At 33.1% G+C, this 16,690-nt stretch overlaps 1 protein-coding gene across 1 annotated transcript; it reads right to left on the bottom strand.

The window, feature by feature from the left end:
* Nucleotides 1–16,562, bottom strand: LOC148628680 (replication termination factor 2-like). The gene is made up of 8 exons (XM_088592425.1): nucleotides 16,428–16,562; nucleotides 12,034–12,128; nucleotides 6,958–7,048; nucleotides 6,579–6,715; nucleotides 6,148–6,226; nucleotides 4,260–4,373; nucleotides 2,718–2,769; nucleotides 1–1,535 (listed from the first exon to the last, which is right to left on the bottom strand). Exons 1-8 carry the CDS (start codon nucleotides 16,494–16,496, stop codon nucleotides 1,231–1,233), a joined length of 942 nt encoding a protein of 313 aa, XP_088448551.1. The 5' UTR covers nucleotides 16,497–16,562; the 3' UTR covers nucleotides 1–1,230.
* Nucleotides 16,563–16,690: the final 128 nt, after the last annotated feature.

Genomic DNA, 16,690 nt, shown 5'->3' with positions numbered 1-16,690 from the left:
TCCTAGGTAAACACAAATTTATTGTTGAATTTTACCCTAAATGGGCCCCATCATATGGCATATTGTGAAAACTGTGACGGAGAAAATTGTTACAGAGGGAAACATGTAAAAAGGTAAAACAGTATACCTCCCTCTCCCTTGGTGCGGGGATATAATTATGTGACATTAAAAAACATATTTACAACAATTTTATTAAAACTACACGTTTATGTAAAGAGTTTATGAAGGATCTTGACAGTTTATACAATAAAGGTTCAAATCAATTCATAGACATAATACTAAGGTATGCTTGGTCAAATCATAAACATAATTTCTACAACCATTTATTTAATAACATAAGCAATACATTTAAGAACATATTTACTTTAAATAAATATCACATGACGTATTGAAGAAACATTTTATTTTAAGATATTTTGACAGTCATTCTTAGTTTTTTTGTTTGATGGCGATTTAAAAATTCTTCATAAAATATTCCATTTCCCAGGGTCATCATATATCTTATGAAAAAAAACTCGGGGATTATATACAAAGAAACTAAGCAAACACAATTGACAAAAAACTTTTGGAGTTAAATTTCTGAGATTTTCATTTTCAAATTATACACACCTTTTAGTGGAATCTACAACATTATAAGAAGGAAAAATTACAAAAATTGAAAAAGACACTACCATTATAGATACATAAATTATTCAAATAATGTATTTATCACTGAAAAGTAATGTGACTTAAAGAAAAGAGTTTTTACAAGAGAAAATTCATTTCATGTAAATTCACTACTGTTAGTGAAAGGTGTAAATCTAAGTACATATATAACTAACTTGTAACTTAAATTATGGTACACATATTTCCACCAAAGAATAATCTAAACTGCAAGTAATGTCTGAAAACATTATTTCCATAAATAAATCTCCTAATAAAAGCACAACACATTTATTTTTATATTTACAGTATATAAAAATGTTGAAGGAATAAAAACCAGCTTTCATTTTATATAACTATGAACCAATATCAGTTGTTAAAAATTATATAACTTTAATCAATCATGATTTCAAACATGTATTAAAAATTAATATTGGAATTAAAATATTAGAAAAAAAAATATTCAAATTTAATAAAATCTTTTTTTAAACAGAAGACATCAAAGTTATTTCCACATTTCCAGAATTCAATTTAGCCTAACAACAATAAATTATAATTCCTACTTTCTTTTTTAACTGAGAAGTAAATTCAGTTATAAAATGGGTTAAAAGTAACCCAATGTGCACTTTGTTGGTTTTTAGCCTTTTCTGAACTGGTAAACAAAGATTTGTAAGCAGCTGTGGTATTGGAGTCCTTCTGGATGCTTGTACTAGATTTTTCTCCTTGTTTCCCATTTGTCAGTTTAACTTTAGAATCAGGCAGTCCATTAGATAGTTTGCTCTTAGGCACACTTTGTCCATTGGTCAATTTTCCATTCATGCTTGCACTGCTACTTTTTGCTGCACTAGGGGGATCTACTTTAGTCAGCTTGCTTGAAGATTCACCATTGGTTTCTGAAAAATACATCATGATTTGCATTAAGTGTCAGTCTCTGTAAGAATCAGGTAGTGAAAGAATTATTTTGATAGTGTAATTTGATTATTTGCTCCATTAGAATCAAGGAAAAAAGACAACATTATCCATATCATTTGGCAAATTGAGTTTTAATTTCATTGAAATGCACTGAATATGAACATTTCAAGGGCAGATAGATAACTCTGTCAAAAACCTCATTTTTTTTAATATTCTATTGAAAAATTGCCGAGCAAAGCCAGTGATGCAGATATCAAATAATGGTCTTTTCAAATACCACTATTTGATATCTGCATCACTGGCTTTGCTCAGAAATTTTTCAATAGAATGTTAGAAAAATGATGGTGGGTTTTTGACATGCATGTTTCTGATTTTCCCATTCTTCCTGAATCTTACAAACACTTACACTTAAAAGAAAACAATCATACTATACCTAAAAATTTTATTTTAATCGAAGTTGTTAAATATTAAACAGTCTCTGCCTATAGTCACTAGCCCTATGCCTGAGTCTAGTAAAAACAGAATCAAGTGAGTGAAAATTCTGTGGAAGTTTACAAACTTTTCAAGAATGATTTTGAAATTGAGAATTAAGATAAGAAGCCAAAAAGTTTTTGGTACATACTAAATTAAAAATAACTTGAAAAGTCAAAAATTATCAGCGTTGCACTACAAAGTGTTAAATTGAGGAGAATATCACTTTAGTCGGAACAGAGCTCAACTGTGCCATGAATTTTTGGCACTTTAAGCAACGGCTGTATATCAGTAACACTGCAACTACAGAAACTGTAAACAAAGCTATACAAAGGATACCCATAACCCATTCTCCAGGAACCATATGGTAAAGATATAAAAAACCATATAGAGGAAAAGTTCATGTTCCTCTGAACAATGAAGAATTATCCCAGATCATTATATTGTAAGTTGCACTTTTAGTACTGTAATAAAGATACTTTCATAAGATGATACCAAATGTCGTTATTCTTGAAAAGTGTGTGAATTTGGTCTTTAAATTTTGTGTTTCCTAAGGTCATCATATTTTAAAATGAAAATTATACCTTAATTTGAAATTTTTATAGGATTAATTGAACCATGAAAACCAAGAATGTTTAAACCCTAAGAAAAATAGTTGTTGACAAGTTCTTGAAATACCATGCTTAACATACCTGAAGCCTTAGAATCATCTGTAGCTTTGTGTTTCTGTGCTTTCTTAGCTTTCTAAAACAGGAAAAAGCAAGTTCATATGATATAGATGAGAATAAGAACCCGTCAGTTTCATTCATCCCAAAACCCTGAAGTGTACTCTTAAGAAAAGTAACAAAAAATTAATACAAGAGTTGGCCTCACATTTTTTACAGTCAGTATGGATCATGTACAAACCCTTCTGACCAATAGACATCAGATGCAATAATTAAACCAACTAACTCATATTTGTGTTTTTTCTTCAAATATCTTAGCTTTTCTATCAAATTACTTCCATAACAGTCATCCGTGCATAACAAGATAAAATGGTTCCCAGGGATTCACTATTCAAGCTTTATATAGACTTGAACTTCAATTGGGATAAATTATTTGACACAAAATAAGAATTTGACCAGAATCAAAGTAATTCATTTTTGCCATTATTTATAAATGGTCCCAGTCATAAACCCCAAAATCAATCTTAACCTTCATGTAGTCATCTGTCATCTTTTTAAACTAATTCCAAGAAATCCATCTGATAATAGTCAAGAATTGTCAGGACATAATGAAATGCTTATTTTGGCCCCTAATTCCTAAACAGATCAAATTACAACCCCCAAAATCAATCCATGCTAGCCTTCCTTATTGTATGGAACCTAGTGATACAATCTGAAAGAAGTCCATTCACTTATAGTAAAGTACCAGATATAATGAAAATACTACCACAAGTTTCAGGTCTTTTTTTACTTAATTCCTTTATAAAATACTTCAAGTTGCAACCCAAAAATCAACCCCTGCCTTTCTTTATAAGTATGGCACATTGTGTAACATCCTTACACTTATAGTCACATAATTTTTAAAACATCAGCAAATCATTTCTTTTATCTGGAAACAAAAGTATGAATGAGCCATATAAATTATATTTTTGGTTTTTTTTTTACTTCATATATCAAAAGGTAAAAATCATGTACACTCCAAAACCATGCACAAGATTTCAGTTATTTGGATAAAACTGGGACTAAGAACTAAAATTGAGAGAATGTTTTAAAGCCCACCTAAGAAAAAAATCATCTTATGATCACAGAAACTCATCAAGGGCCATGACTCCTCATGATAAATGCAATATATGCCATAATCAAAACTGAGCTGCATTTCATGGTCAACAGCATTGTATGTAAGTTTAAACAGATTTAGTTGAATAGCTTTTGATGATCAATCTGAAACAAAATTGTGATATACAAAAATGTGGATCATTAAGTAGGTAGACCAAGGGTAAGGGACATAACTCTTGAAAACAGTGATATGTTTGTATCATATTCAATTTCACCAAAGCCTTTCAAGTTTTCATTTGAAACAGAATGATATCAATCAAAGTTACTTTGATGCTTACATGAGATTGATATCAAGAGTCTGAATACAAACGTTCCAATGATTAGTAAGAGTTGTGTCCCTTACCTTAAGTCTACCTCCTTAAATAAGGTACTCTCATAATACTTGTTGGCTAATCAATTTACATATACAGGTACCTTATCAAGTTTAGCTTTGGCTCTCCTCATCTCCATTGCTCCTCTCAATACCTCAACCTCCTCATCTGTTCCATTCAATGTGACAATGTCCACTTTAGAAAATGGCTTCCCACACTAAAATGAAACATTTATAAAATATTTTGTACATGTATTTATACAAAAATGTATGTACTACAGTATTAAAACTCACCAAAATATGAGGTTGCTCAAATAGCCAAAAGAACACAGTTTTAAGAAGTTTTTGGATTTAATAATATGACAAAGTCAAGGAAATCTATTGAAAATGTTTTTTTCATTACTGGAAACAGGAGGAAACAAAAATATTTGAAATGAAAGGAACCAATATTGTAATATTTTATTGAATAAATGGCTATTAAAAATGTGGTATCAGCAAACAAACCTTAAGCCAAAAGATTCTCCTACATGTAAATGCCTTGCCAAGAGGGAGTGGGAACTGTACAGTTTATACAGAAGAACAAGGCAAATCAGAGAGGTAGAATAACAAGTGTATTCCACTTAAAAAAAAATAATCGAGAATCCACAAAATTTTATCCCCACAAAAATAAATGATCATACAGTATATAAGAAATATGGTCTCTCTTTTTTTTAATTTTGGAAGAAAAATTGAACTGAGAATAAAAATGTACATTGTAAACTGTGTTTGTTTTGGAATAATGCATTGACATTGTTTCAAAATATGTTTGTCAATAGCAGGGGAACAGCCTGTATTTGAAGGTAACAAAATTATACTTTTTCCGACTTTCATAACTAATGTCAGTGTTCTCCCCAGGCCCTTAAAGCGCTGCGCTTTACAGCGCTATCGGAACTGAGCACTGCGCTATTGAGATCTGTACTGCGCTATCTTGCTACCAGTGCTGTGCTATAAACTTAAATTTGAGGATTAAACATCAATTACGACAGGAAACGTGTGTGCCCCAATGTCATTTACGGCATCCTAAAAGGTAATTAGCAGTACAAAACACTCTATGGTCAGTTGATCACCATGTGACCTCACAGGTGTCTGAAGCCTATGACATTGCCAACAAGATTCTTTATCAGTCACCCCACTTGGCCACAAATTAATTTTAATGAAGTGTCAATCAGATATCAATATCTGATACTGAACCAATCAAAACTGACTATGGTAAAAATTCACTCAACCCTGACCAAAAGCACATGGCCATTTATAAATGCAAAGTTGAATAATTGGACAATCACATGATGTTTTCAACATTAAGAAGCTGATTTACCTTATAAAAGAACATATTAAATTCCCAAACAATATTTATTCCACCAATTACTTCCATAACACTTTGAAAAGAAAAAGAAATGACCGTCTTTTGTTTACATTGCCATGTTGTGTATCAAAAGCACATGTTTTATGGCAGGAAATTTAGTTAAGAAATAGATCATAAAATTCCCCGTCTAAAAATAGTACAACTAGTGTGCCAACTTTAAATAAGAATAAGATTTATTTATGTTTTTTCCTGGTATAACTAGGTCAACTCTACACTAATTCCTGAAATTTTTTGGAAACATGAATATTAAGACCAGAGTAGTCTTTTACATGTATCTGATTGAAAGCTACTAAGACTAGAAAAGGAGTTTAATAGAGATTGCTCTTAATTAAATGAATATCACATTCAAATGAAAAATTGTAATTTCCAAGTGTCTGCTGCCAGCAAAAATTTGAAGAACACTGGGTGTGTATGAATTAGAGGAAATATTTATGAAGAATTACTTATCATAATTTGATAAAACATCTTAAATTGTTTTGTTAATTTAAAAAGGAAAAATAATAAATGCTGAATACAGCGCTATCTGAAAATCCTGGGGAGAACCCTGAATGTGTAGCATTAATGTAAAAGAAAAATAACAGATTTCTCACCTTGTGACAGGTTTCTGATTTAATCTCCTTGAGTGCTCTTTCAGACACTACACATCCACAACTCCACACAAAACAAAACCTGTGTACAAAAATTGTTTTACTTAAATTACATTTATTACTCATGTACTTATTCATTTTTCTTTATTTCTGATAATGAATAAAAAAATTTTTGAAGAGGTTTTACGCCATAACTTTGTTTGTGGCAGTTTATACTTTAAAACCACAAAGCAGTTTATAAAAAGTATAAACTGGCCAAAACCAGGTTATTTCGTATAACATGTTATACGAAATAGTCAATCACATGTTTCAATACAGTCAATCATGTGTCAACAGTCAATCAAATGTTTCTATACAGTCAATTGTTTGTCAAACTGCCAATTTCATGAGTAAGTACAGTCAATCTCAAAGACCTTGATAGGTTAAACACTCACCTGTAAGTCCCATTCATTTCAATGCCAACAACTGGACAAATGTAAGGTGAAGTCTGAGTGTCATTATAAGAATCACCATTCTTAGCTGTTTCCTTCTGGTAAGCTGCATTATCAGTCAGTTTCAACTCTTTTACATCCTAAAATAGATGACACCATAGTTGTAATGAAATTCTTTTCTACAAAAGGCAAAAGCTTTCGTTAGTTGTTGACAAATTGACACAAACTAGGAAAAAAGTCATCAATTTGTGTAAAAAGGAAAATTCAACACAAACTAAAGTGTTTGACATTAAAACTGAATGATGGAGAAACACAAAATTTAAATTCATGCGACTTTTGCATAAAATCATTAAATGTCACTTTCTACATATTTGTTTATTACCTTTAAACCTCTAATATGGGAAAACCCGGATGCATTCTCAAACTTAGTCTTGTCAATCAGGAATTCTAGTACTGACTCTTTGTTGTACAATCTGAAATGTTAATAGTAAATGAAAAATTCTATCTAGCATTATATAGTACTTTGATTTTCTTACAATAAATATGTTACCATCATAAATTCTGAATAAGTCCATCCGTGCAAGTCAAGCAGGCGGAATCCCCTATCTAAAAATATCATCCTATGGGATGACCTTATAGTAGCCATCTACTCTTTATTCATCCATTTAATTTCTGCCTGCGCAAGAAGACACATGTGGTAAATTATATTGTGAATAATATTGAAATTTTGTAATATTAGAAATTCTTTTTATTGAGGAATTTTCTTTTATTTATTTATCATTATTGTATATTGATACTTTATTATGGAGTTTAATGTTAATAGTCCTTTCCAAGCCATTACTGGTGATGATGACGTTTTTTTGGATGGGTCGTTACCTTACGATAGTCAGGTGGTTACTCCAAATGTGTCTAGTCAATCAACCGAAGTTTTAACTTCGGTGACTAACACTACTATTCCACAGTTGTAGGTTCTGTGGATAGTAATAAAGTAATCCCTACTATAGGTACGGTAACTTTTACAATATCTAGGCCAGTAGACACCACGGGTTCAGTTCCCTGTACCACTGGTGTTTCTATGGGTCTAATTTTACCTGGTTCAAGGCCTCCACTGTGGTGTTACTTTGCCCTCCTCGGCTAATAATGCCATTTCTTGGTCAAGACATCCCTGGCCTCAGACATACCCTTATCCAGGTTTTCCTGGTCAGGTTTTTCCAAGTTTCTGGCCTTATGGTAGCAACTTTGGACCTATTGGTCCTCAAAGTTTCACTCCTGGTTTGTCAACCCCTGCTCCTTCTGTAGCAGTGCCTTCTAGTGGTGTTACTATACCACGGCAACTGCACCTACCTCTTCTGTTAGGTGTCAGTCTAATCAGGTTACTAACTCTTCCCCCTCATTAGATGGGTTTAAGAGTGCTTTAGATGACTTTTGTCAATCCATATCTTCTGAGTTTTTTGCTTTCTCCAATTGCCTCACAGCTTTGGAGAAAAATACCAACCAACCCACACCTAGCTCCTCTATGACTCCACTTCCTACAGTTCACAACTCTGAAAGTAGACATGAGGATAGTGATGATGATGGGGGAGGGGGGTGGTTAACTCTAAAATTCAAGGAACTACCACCTCTTTCACCAGTTTCTATTCCACTGTCCAACACAACTCATCTGCAAAAAATATCGCTTCTAGGAGGGGTTCATTGTTTCAAAGAAAACAGGAGGAATGAGACCAGTCATCAACCTGTCCATTCTCAACTTTTATTTGATTGTTCCCCATTTCAAGATGGAGACAAATCGTTCTATCAGAGCTTCAATACTTCCAGGTATGTGGACCACTTTCTTGGATTTGACAGACGCTTATTTCCATATTCCAATATGTCCTTCTTACTAAAAATTTCTTCGTTTTTTTCTGGAACAACAAGGTTTACCAATTCAGAGCACTACCATTCGGCCTATCTACTGCACCTCTAGTTTTCAACAAGGTTATGCAGACTGCCATAGCGCATCTTTACTCTAAGGCCATTCAGATTCATTCTTATCTAGACGATTCTCTGTTGAAAGACCTTTCTCGGGACAAGCTTCTCGTAAACACGGATCTAGTCATCAAACTGTTTCTTTCCCTGGGGTTCATAATTTCTTGGAAAAAATTCAGACCTGATTCCCTCTCAGGACTTTACTTTTCTGGGAGAACATTATCTGACTCATCTAGGACTAGTTCTATCTCCTCAGGAAAAATTTCAGAACCTCAGCTTGAAAATTCATCAGTTTCTTTCTCAGGAAACAGTTTCTGCTCACCAAATTTCTCAACTACTAGGTCTCTTGAATTCTTTAGCAGATGTTGTTCCTCTTGGTCGATTACACATTCGACCTCTCCAATTTTATCTACTTCAACACTGGCTCCCATCTTCTCAGAATTGGGAATATCAAATTCCAATTATTCCTCAGGAATTGCCTCCCCACCTTTTATGGTGGACTGTTCAGAAGAATGTTTTGAAAGGCCAGCTTCTGTCCTTTCCAGTTCCCAATCAGACTCTATTCACAGATGCCTCCAACCTTGGTTGGGGTGCGTATCTGGAAGGTTGTTGAGTATCAGGGGTCTGGAGCCCAGACTTACTGAAAGAACACATCAATTTTCTAGAAATGAAAGCAGTTCTTCTGGCAATCTCTCATTTTCAGCATATTCTGCTAATCAAGTCTCTTGTTCTTGCATCCGACAATACGACGGTTGTTGCTTACTTAAAAAACCAAGGGGGAACTCATTGTTTCAAGCTATTTCTTCTTGCAAAAGAAATTCTTCTTTTTTGCAATCAACTTCAGCTTCAGCTAGTAGTTTGTCATGTTCCAGGGAAACTCAATGTCTTAGCAGACTCTCTATCGAGAACTCTAGCCCTAGTGAATACAGAATTGGAACTTCTCCAGTGAGTATTTCAAGCAATAACTCTTCATTGGGGGTCTCCTCATGTAGACCTGTTTGCAAGAAGTCTCAACTTCAAACTTCAGGTGTTCGTGTCTCCTGTCCCAGACCCAGAAGCTTATGCGGTAGACATCATGAGTTTTCCTTGGGAAGGAATGTTCGGATATGCATTCCCTCCATTCAGATTTCTGTCAGCAGTTCTTTGGAAGATTGCTTCGGAGCAATGTCTGATCATTCTTATTGCTCCAGCTTGGCCCAAGCAAGCTTGGTATCCAGATCTTCTTCAACTGTTGTGTGTTCGTCAACTCTTACTACCGGTAAGACACAATCTTTTTTCCCAGTTCAAGGGCAAGATTCTTCATCCCAATCCAAAGAATCTACATCTTTTCAAGTGGCTTCTCTCAGGGATAGTTTCAAGGAGAGAGGCTTTTCTGAACAAGCAGCCAGACATCTCACCTGAGCAGTCAGAGACTCTACCAACATCATATATGATGCTAAGTGGACAATCTTCAGTAGTTGGTGTAGTGAGAAGGAAATTGATCCTCTCAACATTACTGTTCAGCAGTTAGCAGAATTTCTTATCTACCTTTTTGAAGATAAAAAATTGTCTTCTTCCACAATTAAAGGTTATCGCTCTGCTATTTCCAGCACTATCCACTTGTCTGGTGGTCCTGATTTTGGTAGAATGAGAACATTTCTCTTTTAGTTAAGAATTTTACTCTAGAACGTCCTAAACAGAAGGTTTTGATTCCTTCCTGGAATTTAAGTCTGGTTTTATCATTTTTAAAAACCTTTCCTTTTGAGCCAGCTGAAGAAGTAGATATCAAATTGTTGTCATATAAATGTTGTTTTCTACTGGCATTAGCTTCAGGTAGGAGAAGAAGTGAAATACATGCTCTGTCTATTTCTGATTCATGTCTACGGTTCAATAGAGATAAATCTTCAGTCACTCTTTTAACTGATCCAGCTTTTTTAGCCAAAAATCAGATTCCTAGTAGAGGTTCAGAACCAATAGTTATACCTTCATTGCCTATTGATACTACTTGTAAACTGCTTTGTCCTATCAGAATTTTACTCATTTATTTACAAAGAACCCGTAGTATTAGAGCTAAGACTAATACTAGGCTATTTATTCCTATTAAGAAAAATGTTAAAGATTTATCAGCAAAAACATCATCTACCTGGATTTGTAAGACCATTCAGTTAGCTTACAATTCTTCTATAGTAAAGAATCTCTGTCTAGTCTGAACATTAAAGCCCACGATGTTAGAGCTATTTCTACATCTTGGGCACTGTTTAATAATACTTCTTTATGAGGAAGTTTTATCAGCAGGTTTCTGAAGAACTGAAAATTCCTTCATTTCTCATTACCTAAAATCATTATCTTCCCAAGCTGAGGGCTTATTTTCATTAGAACCTTTGATAACGGCACAAAAAGTTGTTTTACCTCCTGCATATTCTGGTTCAGGGGATTCAGCTTTACGTTAGATTCTGTGTTTTTTATTAATTTTAAAATTTAATCAGAATTTATGATGGTAACGTATTTATTGTAATAAAATTTAACATTTTTAAAGTAAAATGGGATTTTATAAAATAAATACTTACCATCATAAATCAAAGGTACCTCCCAGCCTCCCCTTCATCCCGTTATTTTTTGTATAGCTTCTTGCTTACTTTTGAAAATTAAATGGATGAAAAAAGGGTAGACGGCTACTATAAGGTCATCCCATTTGGATGATATTTTTTGATAGGGGATTCCACCTGCTTGACTTCTGCAGATGGACTTACTCAGCATTTATGATGGTAAGTATTTATTTTATAAAATCCTTTTTTACTTTAAAAATGTTAAATTTTCTTTATTATTTTTTAAACCTTTACTTTTTCTATAGTTTTCAGTTTAAAATCAATACATGTAAATCATATCTGGTTCATACTTTATTACACTGTGTCCTTTTTGTTCCAGATGAAATACTAGTCAGTAATATAAACCTTTACTTGTGATGGTGCTAATATGAGCAAATAAGCAAGCTCTTAATATAAAATTGCATTTAAATCTTCAGTTTCAACATCTGATTTATGATTGTCAATTTTTTTGTCATTGAAAAGTTTTCACATAATTTTTTAAAACCAATAGGTGGATGCAACTGCTGGTGGACCATAAGTCCCCGAGGGTATTCATCAACCCAGTAGATAAACTTGTTTGACCTTGAATTATATCAGATTTCATTTATCATATGTACATCTATCATAACTTTTCAAAATAACTAAAACACAGAGGTTTGCACATGGTAGAACCTCTCTCTCATCTACTTTCAGCTATAGATTTGACTTCTCCGAAAGTTTTATGTATTTGATTCTAATGCTGCTGATAACTTGTACAGCATATAGAAATTTTATAATATACAAGTGTATACAATGTACATTTGTATTATTGGTATTTTCGTATATATTATAGAAACTGAAAGACCATCACTCCATCTCTTTCAGGTTCAATAAAACATTGCTGTAGCAGAACAACATGCTTTTTGGAGAATTTTACACGATCACATTACCTTCCGAGTTCACATCCCATGACCGGTGATCGTAAAGGCTCTTGTGATATTGCACACAACTTCCATTTTGCTGCAAGGTCTGCAACCTTATCTTTCTAAAAACATCAAAAGATCAAATACATTTATATTGAAACAAAATTTGCTGAATAAGGTACATGTAGGTGAACCAAAACTGATTTAATAAGAAGCTCCTCTAAATACAGCATGATACATCTACACATGAACAATCAGTTGAAGTCTGTTTAATTGGAGTGAGTGTGGACACAATACTAGTTTTTGACACAATTAAACATAGAGACTTACAGTTCAATATGCAGACAACAACCAGTTTGGACACAATATTACACAATATTTTGAAACGTGCTTTTGGACTCATCCATCTTAAAAACGGTTATTGATATATAAGATAAAAAATCTTTTAAAATTGCAGTCTTTCAAAAAATAACATTTTTGGACCATTTGACTTCTTGTTACCCTTTGGGGCCCCTAAACTCTTAATTGGCTCAATCCACAACCCCAAAAATAAATCCCATTCTCCTTTTGAAGTACTGTATGTCACCTTGTAATACAATTTTTAAAATATCCATTCACTTCAAGAAGTTATTGTCTAGACATCAGGAAAATGCTCATTTCTGGCCCCTTTATGGTCCTTAATTCCTAATAGCTTCAAGCCATAGACCCAAAATTAACCCAATCCTGACCTTTGTGGTATTGAATATCGCAGAACAATTAATCATAAGCATCCATATGCTTTTACTGGACTTACAATGTATATATATCTAAATTCTATTAAATGCTAGTATTTGGCTCCTTTTTGGCCCCAACATGTAATTCCAAACTTACAGACAATAAGGACCATACACTGTAACCCCTAAAATCAATACCAATCTTCTTTTTGTGGTAAGGAATTTTGTCATAAATTATACTATAAAGATTAACAAACTAATATTCGTGCTACATACATGAAATAATATATCATCAAATGTCAATAGACAATGACATCACCATACTATTTTTTAATTTGTTTGAGATGTTTAACTCATTATATCTCCACTATGGAGATGTACATACTGAAATGTACAACCCGTACCCATAGGCCAAAAAAAATGTGTGTTTACGGTCACCTGACCGACCCTAATTTTATCACCGCAACCTCAACTTTTTTTATCGGCAATTTTCTGAAATTCCAGAAATTCCCGCCTTTTCCATCACAGATACCGGTATTTATCATATTAAACACAATGGCAGCCTCCAGTGCCAGTACTGTCAGCATTTTAAAAAGAAAACTAGCTGATAGATAAGCATGTGAACCATTACAGTGTCTTCTGTTTCTCTATATGAAGCTTATTAGTAAAAAAACTACAATTGAACTCCCCCACCCAAAAAAAAAAACCCGAACAAACAAAATCGACCCTATTTTTTTTTCAGCATGTGACAGTAAACACACATATTTTTTTTGCCATACCTACTTTTCCCCGTACCCAAATACTCTTTTGTCGTTTTCTTCATTATTAAGTGATATTTCCAGCTGATATATTGTACACATTTACAAACTGATATGATGGCTAGAATAGAATCAATGATTTCATTTTTTTATTTTTAATTGATTTTTTTTTTTATTTTCCATCTTCAAAAGTACCCAAATGTGTTACCCAAAATTCCTGTATCCAAAAACAGTCTGGTATTTTTGTTATTTGTACAATTTTATTATAAATTTCAAATTAGAACACCATGATGTTAATATACTATTCAAGGCCGATAAATTAAAATCGCATCAGATTCCATCTATGAAACTTTCTTTTTCATTCTTGATAAGTTGATAAGATCATATCCATTATTTGCTGGTACAGGGATTCGTGCTACAATACGGAATTCAAACTTCGACATTAATTTTTTAAAACAAAATCAAATCTTTCAAAACGTTATCCAAAGTCTCAAATTGAAGATTTAACCTCTGAATGTTTTCAGAAAACGTAAAATTCAGACTTGAAAGTACAGGTTTAACAATACATTTTTTTTCTCAAACGATACATATCACAATATTGAATATGTTTGATGGTACATATCATGATACATTTTAAGAGACGTGTGGCCTTCATGGGAACTGCCATGTTTTACAAAACAAAGCTGCTTGTGCACGACAGGAAATAAAAAAAATTTATTCATCATTCCATTTGAAATAAAAAATTTAAACAATTTTTTTTTTCTCTGGGTTATTAAAATAATGCAAGCCATAATATTAATACCAATAAATTTATTTAAAAATAGCATTGTATCGTTAGTGTCATAGGTGACCAAGATGTACTGTGAACCAAATCGTCACAAAAAATACTGCGATTTTTGGCATATATGGTGAATCGTTTCCCCCTTACTGAGAGTCAAAAATAGTCAATTATTAGTTAAGTATGGTAATTTTCGGTTACCCATTTTGTGACCTTTGAGAATATCTAATCGACTGAGTTGAAAATATTTCAAATGTTTTCAACTTGTCTAAAATCCAATAGATTTAAAACATCATTTGGGACTTTAGGACCAAGTTTCAGTGTAAAATTCCCCTAAAAATAATAAAATCGGCGATATAGTGATTTGGGTACAGGGAATTTCGAACAGATACGGGTTACACATTTCGCTGTGTACCCAGTGGAGAGTGGAGAAATCAAAATATGTGTTGACAGATGTACACGTACATGTAACTCCATGTTGAAGTTGTTACTAGGAGCATTTAAATTATGACAAGTGTGAATTCATATACTGTCACAAATAGCTAGCTAAATATCCACAAAATCAAAGGGGTTAATGCCTTATGTAAAATTATCATTACTACATTATGTTTTTTTGTATTCCTGAATAAGAAAATAAGTAGATAGGTAGATACACTAGAGTAATCACTAAAAAAGTGCAAATTTACTCACTGTATAAACACAGGGGCTTGGTGAGTATCTTTAGTAACATATATGCCCGCTAGGCAATGGGAACCTCGAAAAAAAACCGAGGTTCCCTTTGCCTAGCGGACATATATGTTAGTTTGGGGTAACACGAATCACCGGAATGCCCCGTAATCACCGAAATGCCCCTACAAATCACCGGAATGCCCATTGAAATCACCGAAATGCCCCTTCAAATGACTTTACATGATGAATTTCATAAAGATTAATGCTTAATATTTTCATAAATGCATAATTCCTACCATAATTAAATATTTTAATTTTAAAGTGTTGTTTCTCGAAGCGTCAATTAGTTCAAAGAGCGATAACTCTTGGAGATAAAGACTATGTTGCGCAATCTCTAGTAATTACCAGTAATCAGGTGGAAACTCAATATGATTTATACTTCATAGACTTTAATTGATAACTAAATGCTGAAATTAGTTCATAATATTTATTTATTGGTACACAGTCAATAATATGTCAGCAAAGCAGATAGCAAATTCTTACAAAACACAGAATATATGAAGCTACTATTAAAAAAATGTAAGGATTAACACATCATAAAAATATAAATGATAATAAGCATGTAAAATCATTCAGCAACTATTTAAGAAGCGTCTCAGGCATATGACATATAGCTACTATTTTAAATCACATAACATGATTAAAATTCATCTGATTGATAATAAAGACGATAATATAATATATAATATAATACAAACAAACAATACACTGAAAAAAAATAATTTAGATGTCCATGCGAAGAGGTTTAATAGTAACAGTGGAGTCCTACCCATTTCTGGGCATCTCAACAACAAGATACGGCGTACGCACTGTTAATATCAAACAGCTGAACATTCACTTAGCTGAACATTTACTTTGTTTTCGTTTTTTTGAATGTCTTTGTCCTCTCGTTAATTTTTCGTTTGTGCTGACCAATCTTTTTGCCTAGTGACCTGGGCTGAACTACAGTCATTTTACCGTCCGTAGAAGTAACAGTCATTTTGTCTTTGGGAATAAATTGTCTTAAACGCTTGTAGTGTCTGTCACGCTCCTCTGTCGTTTTTGATACCCAAACAGTCCTTGTCACCCCAAAGTGTTCGTAGGTCTTTGCAAGCCTAAACTGTCCTGTGCCAACGATTGCCTTCCTAATGTCTTTAAATTGGGCCTCTATGAGAGTTGTCAGGATGTTGACAAGGTCTAAGAGGGGTTTCGATTTCCAATTTATAGCTTGCTTTAAGATGTGATTGAGAGATTCTGAATTATTGTTAGTCCATGCGTTTTCTACTAACCCGGTACATAATGGTTTGTTGACTTTTTCTTTCAAATTTGATTTCAATTTGTTTTGAAAGTACCTGTGAAATTTGCCTGACAACTCTCTAGATGCGTCTTCTATGTTACTAAAAATACTCACCAAGCCCCTGTGTGTATAACAGATGGATACAAACAATCTTTGAGTTATCTTACCTGTTCTGGCTTCTTCTTAGTTCTAACGAGTTCGTCTCTTCTTGGTATCGTTCCACCGTCGCATCCCATCTTTTATATACTTTTAGAGATAGGAGGACGAAATACGTTTGTCAGAATTTCTAAGGGGGATAACAATTTGAAGAAAAAACAAGTAAATAGTTTCGTAAAATTGAATTGTTTTTACGTTTACCTTGTACGCTTACAAAAACCTTGCACATTTTTAGCATTTAAAAAATATATTTTAAATTTTACTTTTAATGATA

Source organism: Perna viridis, chromosome 1, assembly GCF_037379345.1.
Source record: "Perna viridis isolate PV_CMFRI_1.1 ecotype Kerala chromosome 1, ASM3737934v1, whole genome shotgun sequence".
NCBI lineage: Eukaryota > Metazoa > Mollusca > Bivalvia > Mytilida > Mytilidae > Perna > Perna viridis.
The sequence above is the reverse complement of the archived record's forward strand: the minus strand, read 5'-3'. Positions and strand labels throughout refer to the sequence as shown.